This window comes from Sebastes fasciatus, chromosome 18 (assembly GCF_043250625.1).
Source record: "Sebastes fasciatus isolate fSebFas1 chromosome 18, fSebFas1.pri, whole genome shotgun sequence".
Taxonomy (NCBI): domain Eukaryota; kingdom Metazoa; phylum Chordata; class Actinopteri; order Perciformes; family Sebastidae; genus Sebastes; species Sebastes fasciatus.
Window position 1 is genome coordinate 17037181 of NC_133812.1, and position 20579 is coordinate 17057759.

Genomic DNA, 20579 nt, shown 5'->3' on the forward strand with positions numbered 1-20579 from the left:
TAGTTTCCTCTCCTACTTTATAGATACTAACATGTAAACTGACATGCAGACAGGTGTTGCTGAGGATTATTTTTAAAGCATTTAACCTTCACTGACTTTATTTGGAATTTTAAAAATGATCAACCATTTTATTTCAGGTTTGACTGAGATTAGACATACATGCATAAATTATTATTAATTATTAAACAAACCCCTAATCTCTGCATATATTTTTTCTGAAAATTCAGTGACAGTTGATGCATTGACTTGCAGTTTTCAATGTGTATTGACCACAACTGTCGGGCTGTGTATAGGCGATATATTATGATTTTTTTTTTTTATGATAAAAAACACACCAATGTATGCATAAAATCTGAGCAAAAAAAATACTTTTTTTAATGCAATCAGAACAGTGGGATCTGTATTTGCATTATCACAGTCCCTTGTGCAATCTGAGCCACGAATCTTTGCATGTAAACTATCAATTAAAAATCAAAACAGTGTTTTTTGAGAATCGATACAGTATCACAAAACATAATATCGCGATACTCAAGTGTATCGATATTTTCTTACACCCCTACTGCATGTATGGCACTATTCTTCATCACAACAGAATAAAGATACAGCTAATGAGAACTCCAAAAGACTGTTCTTTACTCTGAGTGCCAACCGGTTTACCTTTCAGTTGGAATTGCATGTACGGTGACGCCGCGTTGACGTGAACACTTGTAGGCAAGTCATAGACATGGAAATACCCTCCATCCCATATGACATTAACACGACATAAGGCCAGCTACAACGTTTAAACTCAGTAACCTATTCTGTGATTGAGCAAAAATGCATTGATGAACTAGTCAGATTTTTAAGGCTAGGATAAAAACGACTGAATTTAGTGTGGGGTCAAATTTAGTCCAACAAAGAATCACTGATAAGACTTCTAGTCTCCTATCACTAGAGTAGAACTGGGATGCAGTCAGGGCAGGTAGATACTGGAGGCTTGTTAGTTGTTAGGGTGGAGGTGCAGGTGGAGGTGGGGAGCTCACTCGTCCACAGCAAACCAGAGGGAGAGTGGGTGAGTGAGGGAGGGAGGGCTGCAGGCTACCGCGTGGGGAGCAGATGCTCTGGCGGAGGGGGGGGGAGGGAGAAGGTCTTACCTCTGGGGCAGTGAGGAAGGGAGGAGGGGTTTCAGAGAGGACTCTTATAAGGCCATTGGGACACACATGATAGGGCATTTCCAGCTGCACAGAGTTGGACAGAGTTAGAGGATTCAGAGAAGAGAAAGTTGAGAGAAGACAAAGGATCCTAAAGCAGCATTTCTACTTTCTTTTTTTCTGGGGCACTAACACTATCCTATTAACCACTGAAACAGCTGTCTTAATGTCTTATTATAGCATGACATTATCACATACTTTGAGTGTGAACATTGTTTTAATTAACATGGAAAGCTGTAACTGGTAAAAGGCATGCAAAGAGTTGTCGGCCTTTCTCTATTCTTTCTTTTAGGTCAGTTTCCAGTAGAAAAGGGAAGCAAAAATGCCCCGTTTGCAATGGCATGCTTGATCTAAACCAGCCCAAAGTTACAGAATCACTGTCCTGCAACAAGCTACGAGGAGACAATAAGGTGTGCTATTACACACTGTCACTTGTCCTAAAGTGTGCACACACACATCAGCTCATAGGGGTATAAATCACAAATTTCATCACGACACAATTAAATTGATTCTTTGGACGATTCTTTGACAGTTTGTAAAAGGATGTTTTGATATGAATTTACTTCAATTGATCAAGTTTTTGGATTATCTGTTCACCGTAGAGGCATGCGAGAACAACACATTTTATTATCTTTTTTAATCTCATCAAGATCAAATAGCAAAAGGAGCAAGTCTCTTTATGTAATACGTAAATCATTGGCTAAGTACTACGAGTTCAAATATACAAAGTATACTTTCATGAACTAAAAAGCAGAGATAATCAGAAGTCAGAAGTGTTTGCATATAATCTAAATCGTGTTGAGCATATTTCTCAATCCTCATGTGTAAAAAGAAAAAAACAACAACAATCTGCTGTTGATATCAGAGTCATTAGAGAGCGTCTCTTTGGTCAAGGCTACCCGCTAAATGCTGTAACTGTAATTGTGGAGAAGGCAGGCTGAAATAATTACCATGCATATTCTGTTGCAGGAAGATAATGACATTTGTAAACATGACTTTTAACTCAAAGATGTGCTCAGTACGCTGTGCTTCACTAATGATAGTTTAGGCCACAGTTGCCAAAGCATTGTGATGAAAGGTCGATCAATTTCTCTATTTATTTGCTACGGTGTCCGAGCAATAAAGGATCTGCACATTCAGCTCCAAAACTCTGAATGGTCTGGATGGAAGTCATTCATTTTTTTGTTGTGCTGGAGTTCACAGGACGTTTTTGGTAAGATCGTCTTGTAATCCAAACGTGTATGTGTGTGTGTGTGTGTTGACAGTATGAGCAGCCTCATGTGTGCAGCTGCTGTGGCCCGTAGCAGGCCACTGTTCAGGGTGTCAGTCTCGGTCCATCTCTGCGTCTCACTGCTCCGAGCTCGCTGTCTCAAGAGTCTTGAATGGATCCTGAGCGGTTGCCGTGGCAACCGCAGCAGGTTGGGGGGTGGTGGTGGTGGGGGGGATAGTGTGATTATTCTGGGGAGGGGTGCAACTTAATACTGGAAATTTGTATCAGAAAGCAGTAGTGATGGAGACATGACGCTCTTTGCTTACTGCTACTGTATGAATCAGCGGTTCGTTTGTTTGCGGATCGGTTTTGCATCCCTACTTTACAGCAGCTCTAGTAAGTAAAGAAAAGATCCTACGCACTCCCTGAAGCTTCTAATGAGAACATTTTGGGATGAACAGGAAAAGTTTTGATCTGAAAGAGATCTTCCTGGTTAACGTCTGGTTAAATGTGCCGGGTGTTTTCTGATTAGTTACATTTGACAGGACATTGCATCTGCACACTTTAGGACATTTTGAGGACATTGGGAGACTTGATTGTCTCCTGTATCTTCAGAGTTGCTCTGGTGGGTTCTGAAGTTCAAAGCTATTGGCTCAATTTCGGCGAGTGCAGACTGCACATGTGTTGTACCCCTATAATATGACGCGAAGATGACGCGTGACAGCTCCTCTTTTCACCCTCCTTGCCATTTCCTAAACCTAACTAAGTGGTTATGTTGCCTAAACCTAACTTCCTATGAAAACGGAAGTTTATTTTGAAAGGACATTATGCATGTAAGGAGCATATATTGACACGTCGTCCCTGGCAAGAAGGGTACCCCGTGCGTCAGCCCCCGATGCCGAGGGGCACTGACCAAGCGGTGGTATTTGACAAGTTGGGAGTGAGAATGTGTTGTGTAAAGGTTGCTACTAGCCGACACATTCCTCATGTAAGATCGAAGCACTTCTTTGTCAATACAACGCTCTACTTATGACAATGTGTAGCATTCTCTCTTAATCATTTAACCTGAGAGTGACTTTTCTGATGCACCTGTCCTCTGAAAGTTTCATACAAGCGTGCAGAAGAACATCTTGTATGACCCAAATGAGTACATCGATTTTTGTGGAGCCGTCGTCATCAAATAATGAACATAAATTCAGATTTTATTATAGCCTGGTTTGATACTGTAAATCACATATTGCCATTGCAAATTGAATTCCTTGTAGTCATTTGATACTTTGACATTTTACAATTTAATTGGGGGCAGTCACCTGTGACAATGTGGGGGAAACTTTTTATGCCGGCTCGTCAGTCATTCACGCCGTCTCATTAACGCGCAAAAGTAGACGCCCACTGGTTTTAATGAGGACTGGCAGCGGCATTTTTTTTTGACGAGAACAAAATCCAGAAAATATTTCCCTACTTCTGGACTAGTGTATGAAAAAGCTGAAAACTTGAATGTCAATATATTCCATCATGATGATAAGGCATTTCCAGCTGCCTGTGCCTGTGAGTGCTGTAATGAGACAGGAGTAGGAGAGGCAGAGCCAAAGGGGCTTCTCCACAGGGGATCCAGTCGCTAGAGATGTAGTGTGGACTCAAACACTGATCTCAAAGAGAGGCTTTCTTTCTCTTCCTCAGTCCCTTGGTCTTTCCTCTCACTCTCTCTCTGTCTCCCTCTGACTGGCTCAGCACATCGTCTGCTGCTAATCCACTGAGGGTGAGGCTAACACAGGGGCTAATGAGATTAGGACACCGTAGGCTTCTTTTCCCGTCCCTCTGCCCTGTGCTGCTTCCCATTTATCACTGGCTGCTAATCTGTGTGTAGCGTAGTGTGTGTGAGAACGTGGTTTTAGAGCAACTATTGGTGATGTGACTCTGTAAGAAAATGGCTGGTGGTGATTGAATAAGATAAAGGAGCAGATAAAGCATTTTCATCCTCATAACAGAGATCTATTTCCTGTATGATGTATGATACAATCCAGAGTATGGACACTTTACACGAGGAACTGGACCTATTTTAGGTGAATTAATGTCTCAATTACATTTGAATAATAGGTATTAATACACCTTTATATACTTGTACTATTAAGACTGTCTAAATTATAGAGGTCTATCATGAATGCCCTCGTCGACAGTCACTCAATCTGCTCCTTCGACACTCTGGGATACAATATTTGATTTGTTGTCTTTCCTCTGTGGTGGAAGAAGAAACTCTGACCTGAACCCGTGAACTGTGTCTCCCTGAACACCAGCTGAAATCAATTACTTTTGCCTCTCACTGGAAGGCATCCAAATCCCTTTTCCTGCTTCACTGGATTCAAGGGGTGATGTATCAAGAAAAACCTTTAAAGAGTCGGCTACATAAAGCGAGAGTTCCCTGAAGGCAACATCCTCTTCTCTATTTATCAAACATGTCAGGGACTCTTTATCTGAATTGTCCTTTTGATTATTTATCTTCTACGTTAGAAATCCTGTATGCCATGTATGTCCATATGCATTGTTTTATCTACCAACATACATTCTAGTTTATAGGGCTGGGCGGTATGGCCAAAAATCTTCTATCCCGATAAAGGTAATTTCATATATCGATAACGATATATATCACAATATAGCATGTTTTCTGGTAGTTCTATTAATAAATAGTCTATGTGAAATAACCACACGGTAAAGCCTATTTGTGTATACTCTTATGTGAATTAAATACTTGACAAATGAAAAGTGTGGAGTATGTTCTCATATAATTAAGAATTTTAGTACAATTAAGACAATAATTTGATTTAACTGAGTTTGATAAGATTTTATGAGAAATTTGAGTTAGTATGTGCTTGTTATTATCAATTTAGACGATATAATTGTGTATCACAATATCTCGATATATTCATCAAGATACAATTCCATTGAGAGCCGATTCATTTTCATTTTCATATTGAATCATCCCCCAGCCATAAGTATGTATATAATCACATTTTATAATCACGTTTTATATGTTTAAAAATCCCTGATAACAAGGCTTGGTGAGAATTCAACATTATTGTCTTGTCTGGAACCCATTTCATTGCATTAAATGTGTGACTTTACATACATATGACATATCATGATATATATTGACGTCTATATATGTTCTTATTAATATTGCCAAATGCCCATCCACCAGATTATGATTTATAAGACAATATCGGTTATGACCACATGCCCAGACATTTGGAATTTATCACAGATGTATATACATTTTGGTAATTTTACAATCTCTTCATGGTCAGTCGGGTTTATTTATTTATCTATTTTATTTCTTATTTTTTAATTTATTTTTCTCTTTTTATTTACTTATTTTAAATGTATTTATTTATTATTTTTATTTTATATAGATTTATATGATTTAATTTATTCATTTACTTTTTTAAAAATCTCTGTCTTTCATAGTTATTGTCTTTTTCATGGGTGGAGGGTTTCTCTATTGGGTTATTGTGCTTCTTCTTTATTTGCCATTCTTAAAATCCCTCGGTGTTGTGTACTTGTACCACTATCGATTGTGGTACCCTTTCTGCATTATACACACATATTTAAAATGTTGAAACTAATATTGCCAAATGCCCAGCCATAACTATATACTATATATACTATATACTGTAAAGTTGCAGGGGGGAAAAAGTAGGATGAGCTGGAGAGAAAGAGTGAAGGCAGACATTAGGGAGTAGGGACAGAGAGGCAGAGCTGGAACATTGTCTGTCACAGAACAAAGTGTGCTGGCAGCCAATCTCAGATAGCGCCGCGCCGACTGACAGGTGGCACGGCCCACCAGGTCCTCAACAATGCAGCTGCATGGTTAGATCATGGTCTATTTAGATCTGTGGAAGCATTTGTCTGGGCAGTTTGGGAGTTTAGAAGCAGAGAATGATATAGATGGTATCTGCAGGTGATATAATAAGGCGGAGTACAAAGAGTATACATAGTTTATCGCAACAAACACACTTCATGAACACCGTAACAGAGAGGCTCAGTGAGATGATGTGGCAGAACCACTCAATGAGCTAAGTGATGAATTCTAAGGGCGTGTGTCCATATAGCATTTTTCTCTCTGGCAGGGTGCTGGGGAGCACTTCATCCCAGCGCTGCACGTGGGCTTTGTTTCTATGACAACACAATCTTGACAATATATCACCACTCTAACCGCCGTTGTATGAAGGACTAGTATCGCCCCTTTGCTTTTTATTATCTACTTGGGCTACTATCCATCTACAGACACGGCCAGAACAAGCTTTCCCCTCTATTTTCTTGTTTACCAGGTCCTGCCCCATCTAAAATATGATTGGTTCCCTGAAAAAGAGCATCAGTGACCACCGCCTTTCTGAAAAGTTCAGAGATTTTCACATAATCTCACACACACTTGAACCACGCTCGTAGCTGCCAGCAGCTACGAGCAGGATGCTGGCTTGCCGGACACAACTGCATTACTTGAAGCCTGACAAGATGGATTTTCGTTTGATATGTGATCCCACGATTCTTGCATGACATTGCGAGAATCCAGCTGCCGTGCGAGGTTAGCTCGGAGCAGCTGCACAAAAAAGGTGTAACGTTCTGAAAAAAGATGCAGAGCGCTTTGCATACACTCTCTCCTCAGTAAAAAAAAGACTCCTTAATCTATCGATGATCTACACACTAAATTTCACCCATGTGAGTATGTGTGTATTTTCCATCCCTCATCCTTTCAATGGCTGTTTTCCATAAACACACACATATCCTCTCCACACTGTATTTGCCCTGATCCTCATTCAGGCCGTTTATCCTCCACGATGGTTACACAAACCAACAAATATGTGTGCGTAATTCCTCTAATCCATCCTGCTCTCCCTGTGAACGTCCTCTAGGCCTTTCCATGGGGTCTGTCTAACTGCCAGTGTGGTGAAGAGGGAAATGAACATGGCTTTACAAGCTGAGCCCACCCGGGGCTTTAATTAGAACAAAATCACTGGAATGAGCTGCGGCTACGAGCGGTCATATCTACCTTAACCCTCTGAAGAAAGTCAGGTCTGTCAGCTGTTGCAAATGAGCTTACGCTTCCAAAATCCACATATGTTTATTACGCTATCATAAACAAGTAAATATCCTTAATTTTACATCCTGAGTCACAGCTAATTCTTGGCTGAAACTCGCCCTCTGTCTTCTCTACGCCCGTTCCCACAATCATTAAAAACCTCATAACCAACAGATTATAACCCCTTCATTCACATGAACCCTCAGAGTGGAAAATCACTCTCCTTGTTCCTCATTGAATGACTGTAATAAGCTTTGATTGACTGTGAGGGTGGGAGATGTGGAGCACGCCCTGCTTCCCACGCAGAGAAATGCAAGCTGGTGCTGATTAGAGCTCCTGATGCTGAGGGTGGGAAACCCCTCTGTTTAGAGGAGGGGGTCAAAGCTCTGCATTGGATGTTGGAGAGGGGCTTTTTTCTTTTATTCAATTTGTGTGTGTCTGTGTGCATAAAAATCCAACATCGGCTTCTACATGCTGAGGGTTACATGTGTGTGTGTGTGGAGCCAGAGAGATGGCACACAGTGCGGGGGCAAGTGAGCAGCAGATGCTCCCATTAATTAGGTGTAATCATTACACAAGTAATAACTAAGAGGGTCGACTGGAGGAAGAGTTGATTAATCTAGGAGTGGTGGCTAATTAATGCTACACGGTGGATGAAGCCAGGCCTGTGAATCTATCAGTGAATCCGTTTATTCAAGCATCGGCGTGTATCTGTGGAGACTACAGGAAGCGCCACGTCTTCCTACTCGCTAACCTCATGTGCTCACGGCCTCGTCACAAACACCTCCATCTATTGCAGCATAGTCCTGAATTGTTGCATGAAGAGAGAGTTAAATGTACTGTGCACCATGTGCTTGTGATTGTTCCGACATACCTTCTGTTTCCGCCTCTCCTTCCTCTTGTCCTCTGTGTCCTGCAGCATCTTCTCTCTCCACAGGTCAAAGAAGTAGGACGGATTGGTGTAGAACTTCAGACCCTCCTTCCCATCGTCCCTGCAGACGGACAAAAGAAACCAAGAAATAGTGTTACATTTTGGTTGGCAAGCTGGTGAAGTAGTAACCTTTCTTTTTAAGAAGCTGAATTATGATAATAATATTTTTAAGAGAAAATTAAAATAATGGTCTCAGGTTTCAAATGTGAATATTTGCTGTTTTTCTTTGTCATATATGATAAACTGAATATCTGTTGGTTGGACAAACGGTCATTTTCTGACATGTTATAGACAAGACGGTTTAATCAAATAATCAAGAAAATAATCGGCACATTAATCAATAATGAAAATAATCGTAAGCTGCAGGCCGGCATGAGACACAATTTAAATGAAAAATTCACACTGAAATTTTTTAAAAACTAAGATTTTGTGGTTCTTACAAATGCTTGCACACCCCTGTGGAACAAATATCACAAGGACCTCGATATCAGTGGATTTCCGCCTGCAGATATGTTTGACCAATTAGTATGCTACAGGAATGAGACCCAACGCGTTCTAACATGTTGTAAAACTGAATGAAACGTCACGTTTTGAACACAAACAAAAAGGCTTCTTTAGGTTTAGGCAACAAAACTACAACTTTTTTAGGTTCAGGCAACAAAACTACAACGTCTCTAGGTTTAGGCAAAAAACAAAAACAACAGTTAGATTTGGACAATAAAACTATAACTTTTTTAGGTTTAGGCAAAAAAAAAAAATTTGTTGGGGGAAAACAGTGTTTTGGGTTCAAATAACTACGAACACAAAGACAACTACACATTGTTGGTTTCATACGGGATGCGAACTCCAGTCTGCTCCTGTTTTGTGTCCCATCCATCGTCCTCAACCTCTACCCCTTTCACACTGTCTATACTACAGTGCCTGACTTCTGCTTCTGCTCCTGTCATAATTACTATGGTCGCTAGAGGTTGCTGTCATGTCCTTTTACACCTTCTTTTGTTGATCTACCATGTGAATAGATGATAAAACCTACTAATGGGTGTAGTAGGCCCCTACTGACCCACATCTATGGGGCTTATAGCGACTGATAACACCTATTTAATAGCCTGACAACAGACTAATCGGCTGATAATTCAAGGTGACTTCTTCAAATGTCTTGTTTGCTTCCACCAACAGTCCAAAACTTCAAATTATTCCCTTTATACTAATATTTATACCGATAAATTCTTACATTTGAGAAACTGGAGCAAGAGAATATTTGGCATTTTTGCTTGAAAAATTACTCAAACAATTATTTAATTGTCATAATACTTTCTGAGTAATTTTCTGTTGATGGACTAATCAATTAACCAACTAATGGTTTCAGCTCTACATAAAGGCTGACAAAGGAAGTGGGGAACAAAATGATACTGCTACAAATGGGTCTTTTTCTTCTTAACATGCAGGAGGCAGGCGCTACAGACTTTGGACAACCATGAAGAATTGAGAGTGATTGAAATGTTTGAAAATAATATTTTTTCTTTTCCTGTGTCCTGCCCTTGCCCGTCTGCTTTCCTTCAAGAAATCACATTGGTTTACCATTCGCCATGAATAATAGCTAATGTCCTTCGTTATCATTCATTCCCTCTCAACTCTGCTCCGCTCTCTCTCTTCTTCACTCGCATTACAGAAGCCTTTGTGGTTGGCGGTCACTGGGGAGAACGGTGCCATGATGATAGGGATGGAAACAGGAAAAGACTTCTGACAGACGCAGGTAGTTATCACATCAAAAGGTCCTTCTTGACAAGGAAATGATCACACACACAAACGCCCACAGCTGCTGTCCGGAAATGTCATTTCATATCAATACGAGGGATAAGCCTCGCAAATTGCCCTGCTGATGTCTTTCTCTTCTGTCTTGGTGGTTTCCAAATGTATTTTCTTCCATGTATATTATTCATAACTGATCCGTTTGTGAGGTATGTGGAACTGGACTACAGCCTTGGGAACATCCTCAATTACCTCGTTCAATTTCAAATTTAAATTCTTGTTTCTAATGTTGTGAAAGAAGCCGTATATGATTGGTGTTATACAAATCATCAACATTCAGCCTTGCAAAGTCACACAATAGTTCTTCAACCCGAAACTATCCATCTATTAGGGGTGGGAATCACCAGAGGCCCCACGGTACAATCATTATCAGGATACTTAAGTCACAATATCATCTTATAGCAATTTTAAACATTTTGCGATATGCTGAGTATTGCAATAAGATATTGATTGATTACCTTTCTCTCAACTGCAAATTATGCAGTTTGTCAGAATCTGTTTTCCCTTATAAGATAAGATACAGTTTTTCACTCTGTTCATCTCAGAGTTTTAATTCACATTTACATCTTGAGGTCAGAGGTCAAGGGACCCCTTTGAAAATGGCCATGCCAGTTTTTCCTCGCCAAAATTTTGGAGCGTTATTTAGCATTCACATGTTTAGCAAACATTACATGGTTGGTACCTATTGATACCTTTCTACTTTCATTCTCTGTAGCTTTAAGACTGAGCCCGCTACTACAAATAAGAGGTTACTAGTTTATATGATAAAAGATCGATACTTGACAGCCGTGTATTGATACAATATTTCCGCACAAAATATCGCAATACTATGCTTTATTCATTTTTTACCCCATCCCTACCATCTATATACATGTATATAAACAATATACACATATATACAGTATATATATATATATATAGAAGAGCTAAATGTAGTTTCTGTGTCTTCCGGTCAAAGTGCATGTATTGTTCTGAGTTCCTCAAAAGGTTCTTGGTCCTCTGGGAAATTTCTTTAGGTGAAAACCCCCAATAGAAAGTGAGAGGAGCTATTTCTGTCTGTCAGCATGTGACCTAATTAACATCAATACCACCAGGTGTTCTCCTGCACAGAGCAAAGTACCAATATTGATCTAAATCACCTCTCTCTTTATTGTTATTTCCTGCAAACTAGCACGGATTTACTCAGTAACTCAGTAACAGTAGTGCAAATCAACATAGTAACTCCATCTCTTCTGACTGTCTGTCACAAGTATTTCTATACAGGACTGAAGGGCACATAAAATGTTTTCTTTGAAGCTAAAAATGAATACAAAGAAATATTGGGGGGTGTATCGTAACCGTTCAGAGGTCCTAACTTGAACTCAGCTGCCTTCACCCAATGTCGGCCACACTTTGGGAGGCAATTATTTGATGATGACACCGATAAGAGCAAGAAAACAGAACATGAAAAGGAAAAAGCTTCAAAAGCCAAGAGTGGAAAGTTTAATGACATGCAACACAACAAAGGGAAGAAAATACAATTCAACAATAGGATAAGGAAAGGGTCGAGAGAGAGCGAGAGAGAGAGAGAGAGAGAGAGAGAGAGAGAGAGAGAGAGAGAGACTGTAGTAGTGTGTGTGCACTGCGGGTAATATTTGAGTGTTTGTGTAAATCATTATTGCATGGTATTCTTTCGCAGTATATTTGAGGAGTGTGTTTGTGTGTATGAGTGATAGACGGAGAGAGAGAGAGAGCAGAGCAGAGTAACTGAGTTCAGAGGGGATCTGAGAAATAACAGCCTGGGGAGGTGTCCCAGGGAGACTCCTGGTGAGAGGAGAGGAGAGGAGAGGAGAGGAGAGGAGAGGAGAGGAGAGGAGAGGAGATGAAAGGAGAGGAAAGGCAAGGAGAGGAGATGAAAGGCAAGGAAATAAGAGGAGAGGAAAGGAGAACAAAATGAGGAGAGGAAAGAAAAGGAGAGGAGGGGATAACAAAACGAGGAGAGGAGAGGAGAGAAGAGGAAAGAAGAGGAAAGGCAAGGAGAGGAGATGAAAGGCAAGGAGATAATAGAAGAGGAGAAGTAAGGAGAACAAAATTAGTAAAGGAAAGGAAAGGAAAGGAGAGGAGAGGAAGGGAGAGGAGAGGAGAGGAAAGGAGAGGAGAGAGGAACAAAGTGAGGAGAGGAGAGGAGAGGAGAGGAGGGGAGGGGAGGGGAGAGGAGAGGAGAGGAGAGGAGAGGAGAGGAGAGGAGAGGAGAGGAGAGGAAAGAAGAGGAAAGGCAAGGAGAGGAGATGAAAGGCAAGGAGATAATAGAAGAGGAGAAGTAAGGAGAACAAAATTAGGAAAGGAAAGGAAAGGAAAGGAGAGGAGAGGAAGGGAGAGGAGAGGAGAGGAAAGGAGAGGAGAGAGGAACAAAGTGAGGAGAGGAGAGGAGAGGAGAGGAGGGGAGAGGAGAGGAGAGGAGAGGAGAGGAGAGGAGGTTTTTGCTGTGCTTGCAGGCTCTTATCCAACTGTGTCCCATTTAACATTAAATAGAGCTGAAACAATTAGTTGATTAATCAAGTGACAAAATGAATCAGCAATAAATTTAATAACTGATTGAATGCTTGAATCATATTTCAAGCATTTTCAAGCCGGTTCTTGTTTCTGAAAAGTGACGATTTCCCGCTTTTCTTTGTCTTATATGATAATTAAATGAATACGGATATTTCATCCCCCAAAAAATCAATACGTTGTGAAGGCATCACTAGAACTTGTGACATTTTATAGGCAAAATGATTAACTGATTACTCAAGAAACTAATCGTTGGGTTAATTGATAATGAAAGTCCTTTATAGTCCTCTATAATAGATAATGGACCTGGACTGGACCATCAGTTGTTATTCAAGGAGAGGTGAGAGTCTTTCCAGCCAGCCTGGGAACTGACTTTAAGGATACATAGTACATATTTTGTATGTTTAGTTCAACCATTAATCCTTGTCTGAATAACAACTGACGTGTAGCCTTCAGCAAGCACCAAACAAGACATTTAAAGTGCTGGTGGTAAATAACGTCAGCAAGGCAGACGCCCACACCTGCCTCCCTCTTGGCCATGTCAAGGCCCAGACGTTAAAAACGCACCCACGGCAGATTTAAATACCACGGCCTACACCTGTCTCGCTGCAGTGCATGTGTGTACGTGTCTATACACACTCAAAATAAAAAGATTTTGCCCTGTAACCTTCTCCAACCGGCTTGGTCAGAGTGACAGTATTACACAGAGGTGGGTCACGTAAGATGCTGGAGGAGAGAAAATGGAGTGAAAGGGTAAAATAAAAAAGAAGAAGTGAGAAAGCAGCGGGGTGAGAAGGCCAAGGAATAAAGGCGAGAGAGCGCTGGCCAGCAGAGCTTTTTATGGATTATTCATCTTCAGATGACTCTCTCTATCGCTCTGCTCGCCCGGCTCAAGAGCCAAGAGAGATGTCTGGTGTGAAAGAGTCACAAGCCTGCCAATAATAATAATAATATACCGAACAACTTCCAACCAAGGTGCACAAGCACGTCTTTTAACCCTTTAAAACTCCAACTGTATTCATGTGTGATGATGTTAGTCTCCATAGTAGCCATTTCATTGTAGTGAGACCATTTTTTGACACGTGACCTCACTGTATAAAATGACCTTTTGTGACCTTTAGGATAATCACAGCCTCATGAAACTTTACAACCACAAACTAGAGACATAGAGCATTCAGAGGATGGATGGCGTTCCTAGGTTGATTGACAATAAGGGGATTTCTGAACAGAAGCGCTCGCCATCCAATCGCAGAAAAGTGCAATTCTTGCAGAAATCTCCAAATGTCTAAAGTTTTTTATACTAAATCACAGCATGGCTTTTTCCTATGGTGTTCCTCAAGGCCTTGGTGTCTTAATGTGGTATTTTTGAGGGATTACTGATCATTTTCATCTATTCTTGAGTGGTAAAAAATGGTTAAATTTAGCACCAAATCTGTGGAACAAATGGTATCAACACCAAAATTGCTGCAATAATTTATGAGACATTATAGAGCATGGGAATGACCATCGCAAACGTATATCATCATGTTCTACGCTCTTATACACTTTCACAATTTATACTAATTAATTATTTTCTATTTCTTATTAATGACTAGAAGAACTTGACACACAGTGCTGAGCTGCATCTCAAATTAATCTTCATGTTCCCAGCTTTCAGATGATGTACACCACTTCTATGTGACATCTACTGTTGACTTTTTAATCTTTTTAACCTCTACTCCTCTTAAAAAGAAACAGGGTGGAATGGTAAGGGGTTGATACATATAAAAACTTTGAATCCGTTTGAGTCTACGGATATCCATGCTCAGGTCTATTGTCTGTGCTGTGCGTCACTGTGAGCATTACTGTTAAAAAAACACTTTTATAATGGCAGGCAGAAGTATGAGAGTGGGCCAAATAATAGCCAAGACTCAAGGCCATTTGGGTGCTTTTGTGTTAACACAGCGGGGTGAAACCTGTCTTTCTTTATGCCTATCAATGAAATACAAATTAATTTTTCCTCCCAAGAGTGGAAATGGACAAATATATGAAAGGTTGATACTGTTGAAGTGCCATGCTGGGCTCAGAAAAAGTTCTGCAATTAAACATTCCAGTTGTGGGTAATGTCGGGTTTTTGGCCGCAATGGAACAATGGCACTTCTCAATCTCCTCTATTATTAGTATCGTCATTTCACCTGCAAAATGTGATTTCACTTTTCTAAAAAAACATCGGAAAACCACAGAACACTTTTGGTAAAGTTAGTGAAACCGTTTGGATTATATTCAGACCTGTAGGGCGACAGGATGTTGAGGGGTGGCGGCTGCTCGCATGTCTGGTAGGTCTCCTGCAGCGGGACGGGCATCGACTTGCGGTCGAACAGCTGCTGGTCCTGGATGGTGGAGCTCCTGAAAGCCTTCCTCATGGTGATGTCCTGAAGAGACACTACAGGGAGGGAAGGGAGGATGGAGAATAAAGACAAGAGAGAGAATTATAGTTATTAAATCAGATTCTTTAAGAAGTATGTGATTGCCTACACGTCTCATGTCTCGGATGAACACAATGAGCTTCATTTGGCTCCATCTTGCCGTTATCATCGTCATCAAAATTGACGTCGACATCACTCATCCACATCACGGGGCACTAAACCTATAAGAACCCGCTAATCATCCTCCCTTGAGCTGACGTTACATTGTTGTCCTAATTGGCTAATTTCAAACCCACACATGACAGCTAAGCTAAACTAGGCTAAATCGAGGCTGTGGGGATAATTGCCCTTCTCTCATACAGGAACAGCTGACATTTTCGGAGGGCAAAAGAATAACTTGATGCTGTACAGCTGAAGCTTTGAGAAAAACAGGTTGGAGAAATGGCTGAGGGGGAAGAGAGAAAACACAACCACACTTATGCTAACCCTCAATCTGGTCGGGCCAAGTTGGAAAACAGCAAGTCTTGGAAAGAAATTCAGAGCGTTGTCTGAATTATACATGAGGGAATGACAAATGGATACACTTTACTGCTGCCCGGAGGAAGACTGAAAAAGTCATATGGCATGTAGAAAAAGTATTGGACATATACCACACACACAACTAAATAACACCGTAGAATTAGATGCTGAACTATAACCCAGCGCAGTACGACGACCTCTTAAAGCAAACAAATAGAACGACTGAGTTAACGAGACACTCATTGAATGCTTTTCTTAATAAAATGAGACAAATAAAGCCAGTTTATTGTACAAAGGAAAAACTACCCCAATCTGATCTTCTAGTTGGGTAATTACTTCCACACACCAGTGAAGGGCCAGCCACCTGAGGCACCGAAGTATCATTACTAACAAACACTATCAGTGAGCCAACGTTTGGTAAGTAACACTCTGAGAGAGAGAGAGAGGAGAATGCAAGAGGAAGATAATAAAACCGCACGGACACAACAGAGGCAGGGTGATGGAAACGGGGGACAGACAGAGACAGAGTGAAGAGGCACTAGCGGTGAAACAAAGAGCAGGCAACGACACTTAGGAAACATTCACAAGAAATACGGATCGCGAGAAGAGGAGGGGAATTGAAGAGCGGAGGGAGAGGTGATAAAACTAACATGGGCACATGGAAATAAAGTGTGAAGAGTGGTGATGAAGAAAGCGAGAGAGACGACACATAAAAACACAAAGTGTGACTTCTGTGAGGAAAAACAAAGGCGTGAGCGAGGTGTCCCATGAGAGTAACCTGAGAAGATTTAGGAAGAACTGGTAATTTCTTTAACACATTAACACAACTGATCTTTCGGAGGTTGTAACAGGCTCAGTTTTTAAGTTAGAGTGAATATGCTGGCATCATATGAAACTAGAAAACCAAAGGAATCTATTGGTACCAACCTTTTGTTTTTAATGTAATTTGCCAATAAAATAGTGTGTCTACCAGTACCCTGTTGTTATTTGTGATAGGGACGATGCCCAAAACTATGAAAATAAGACCCACGATTATCCTTTTCACTCGTGCTTGTATCAGGGAGTGCAACGGCAGTTCCTTGATCAGCAACATAAGGGGGTGACTAATGATAAGAAGGGGGAAAAATCAAAGCCACAGCCACAGCCACCGTGGCATGACAATTACACTGCCCACGGCGATCACAGAGGAGAGAAATGCCAGGGATAAGTGGGAGTAATGGTGAGATCTAAGAAGTTGAAGTAGATTAGAGAGGGTAAAGGGATAAAGATGTGGGAGAGGAGATATGAACATTAAAGTGATGGTTTAGTGATCCCTGTAGGGCATTTCACTTTTTTGCCTTGCCTCCTTTGCACAGGAAGGTCAGAGTGAAGGTCAGGAAAGTGCACCAACACTCTCCCTCTCACTACTAGAATAAATCAACAGAGTGGACTGTAGACACATAACACCCTGCCGGGGCCAGACGCAGCCCCTGGCCAACCGTTGTCAATTTGGTGTTGCTGAGTGCTGCATGTTAAAGGGATAGTTCTGGTGTTTTGAAGTGGGGTTGTATAAGGTACTTATCCATTCACCAAAGTCACACAATAGCACAAACAAACTAACAGATCAAGGCAGTGGAAGAACAGCGACCCCTGTGTTCTGCGAGGTAAAATTAAAGTTTTTTTCTATGGACTTTGGTGGCTTTGGTGAGAGCATAGATGGACAACAGCTTCAGTTCCCCTTCAGAAAAGGCTTCTGATGACAGGGTAAAGCTGTGAAAATTAGGGCTGACCCAAATGCTTCGAAGCTTCAATCGTTGCCATGGTAATCAACCTCCAAATCAGTATTTGAATGCTCTGTTTATGTTTGTTTGTTTTTTATAGTAAAAAGTATGTAATAATACTGTATAAATCCAAAAAACAGCCCATAAAATAAGAAATAATACCACGACATTATTCATTATTAATATTCAACATGAATTGTTATTATTAATTTTCAGACAGATATAACTGTTTGTTGTGTGTAGAGATGGGTGTGTGTGTACAGTAGTGCGGCAGCAGCACTGTCTAAGGCACTGAGATGGAGACAGAAGAACTTGTCAGCCTGCAGCGCTGCATTGCGCCTCGTAGCTTCAAATACCTTCAAATATTTCTCATTGAAGCTTCGAAGCCCAAAAAACGGTATTCGGGACAGTCCTAGTTAAAACATTCAAAATATAGCTTACACTCTTTTTTAGGTGGCTAAAATACATTTTGCTGCCGGCCCCGTCCACAGCAGTACATTGCTTTGGTTTCGTGCGGTAACTCCTGTCTGCTTCTCCAAACTGGTGCCGATCGTCATCTACTGTAGGTAATACACTGACTATGGATAAGTACCTCATACAACCCCACTTCAAAACACCCGGACTATCCCTTTAAGCAAGAGCACTGTGTCCTGCCACCCCAGTGCATTCAGGGAGAGCAGAGAGCTGTCAGATGGTGTGACAAGTATGTGCAAACGCAACCAACAAGAGAGAGGCAGTGCAGAAGTGTGTGTCAGGATGAATCTGATGCAGAGTGAGGTGGCTATAAACCTCTGCCAAGCAACACTGAGCACTGAGAGAGGCACACTGCACTAATCAATGTGCGCAGAAACACAATCAGGATCAGTCAAACACACACCCATATGGATATCTTCGCATGATGTTCTACATCCTAATTACAAAATGTCACTTATTCAGCTGAACTACCAATTACACCCATTTAGTGAAGACATTCAGCTAATGAGAAAAATGTGAGTGTACGCGTTTGTGACTGAATGAGTGAGTTAGTGAGAGGTTTTAAGTGTGTGTGTGTACGTGTGTGTGTGTGTCAGGTCGAGCAGCACCAGGTGCAGCAGCAGCAGCAGCCTCTGATCTCAGCCTGTGAAGCTCCTTATCAGTAAGCCGGTGGTGGATAGTTTATCTCTCTCTCTCATATCTTCCTCTAAGACAGATAGCATCTAGCTGAAACACCTTCGACCAAAGAGAGGTGAGGAAGTTGTTGTGTCACACTCACACACATACACACACACACACACACACACACTCACAGCTCCTTCAGCTTCCCTTAAAGTTTCAGGGAAATGATGTTTTCCCTCTCCCCTCTCCTCGTCCCCTCCCTCATAGAGATGCGGTCCTACACGCAGCCGCTGAAGATAAGAAAAGGCATAGGCCAAGCTGTCGTTTAGCATGCAGGCACGTCTTTCTCTTCTGTTGTACTTCAATGCAAATGTTGCCCTATATTTCCCCCTTCTGCACTCTTCCTCCTGCAGCCCCGCATCACTCTTTCCTCTCCAGAGATTTTGCTCCATCTATTTCCATCTTTTCCTTCTTATAAATGTGTTTATTGTTTCTCCTTTCTCTTTCATTTTGTCCTCTCCCTCTCTCTTCTTGTATAAACAATGTAATCCTGACAGAATGTTACACAGTAAGAAGGATTTACTGAATACTAAGAAGTGAATAGACTGCATGGATCTCCTCATCATTTTGGTTTGGACTTTAGACGTTTTTTTGTTATCACAGTGTTTCTAACACCTGCTTGCTGGTCATCACTCACGATGCTTCTGGATGAACAATCAGAAGCGTAAATTATACTTTCTGCATCTGCATAATCACTGGAATCTGCATGACATACATTCTGTCATGTGCCAATTGGTCGCCAAATGGTGAGGCGGGCCCGAAAGACATATAACCAGAACCGAAATGCATTTTTTTTTTGTGTAATCCAAGAAATCAAATACCTCACAAATCAGTGCACTGTAAACTTTGGTACAAAAAAGGCATAAAAATCCAATATAGTCATAAAATAGTCCTGCTTGTTGATTTGCAGCATTGCTTAAACAAACAGAGATGTGTAAGGTATAATGTACAGCGAGCAGGGTCTTTATTCACCCTTGAAGGGGTTCATTATTTCACAATAATGACCCAATCATTGTACATTATCCTGCTTATTACATGACCATTTGCTAAAGAAATCCGTAATTTTACACAAAATATTGATTTAAAAATGATTTTATTGCTTCCGCTAAAAAAAAATAATCAGCTCGCTGTGTACGGAGATCAGAACTGCGTCCATAGCAACGGTCTGTTATTCACAGCAGCGTAGAATGCTGTAATTGACCAATCAGAATCGAGCATTCAACAAAGCCGTGTAATAATGAAGAGATAACGTCCGCGATGTAATTGGTTCTGGAAAATGTACTATACTGTAGAGGTATATTGCAACATAAAAATGATATACACCTTGATATTTTATTGCTTTTAATCAAACAAGGCCAAGCGCGTAATCACCGTGGGGGACAAGCGGTCAGGTCCCATCAATATATGTAATGACCAGTCATCAAATGCTTACTAAAGCTATAAGAAAGCCAATGTTCTCCCCCTCGATGTTTAGAGTTAAACTGACTCCAAAACACAGTGGACGGTCACTGAACTCCTCCTGCTTCGTGTTAGTTTACATGACTGTAGTATGTAACTACAGTATGCACATGTGAGAAAAAGAAAGCACATTATTAAAACACCGAATCTCATCTGAACATACTGTTCTGCTGGGAGTCTCTAGGATGTGTGCACATCTATAAACCTGATCATTTGTAATTCTAAGTGCCTTTCAGGGAATGAGTCATGTTACCACTCCAGACTACAGTCTCTCCAGTCACAGAGGAAAAACAAAGATGCTAGATAACAAATAGGAGTTTCAGAGGAAAGGAGATTTATAATATACCTATTATGTACAGGTACTGCTTTGAGAAGTGTTTTAACAGTCGTAGCTTATTTGAACAAAGACAGACTGAAAAAAAACGAGAGAGATGAAAGGGAGATAAGGAGAGGTATGTAAAAGTGCCAGAGAAAATAAGAGTCAAGGAGGGTTAACAAGCAGTAGAAGAGGGAGAAAAAAAAGGAAAACAGGGAAATGT

General features: G+C 40.9%; 1 protein-coding gene across 5 annotated transcripts in view; it reads right to left on the reverse strand.

Moving 5' to 3' along the window:
* wasf1 (WASP family member 1) overlaps positions 1-20579 on the reverse strand; it is a 71749-nt gene that overhangs the window by 13037 nt on the left and 38133 nt on the right. For 4 of the 5 annotated variants that reach the window (XM_074615019.1, XM_074615015.1, XM_074615017.1 and 1 more), the window contains exons 4-5: positions 15012-15165; positions 8349-8466 (exon numbers count right to left, since the gene is read on the reverse strand). In XM_074615019.1, coding sequence (XP_074471120.1) covers positions 8349-8466; positions 15012-15165 — 272 coding nt within the window. Of the gene's footprint in view, positions 1-1133; positions 1218-8348; positions 8467-15011; positions 15166-20579 lie in introns of all 5 variants that reach the window. The other variant, XM_074615020.1, reaches the window with a different exon arrangement.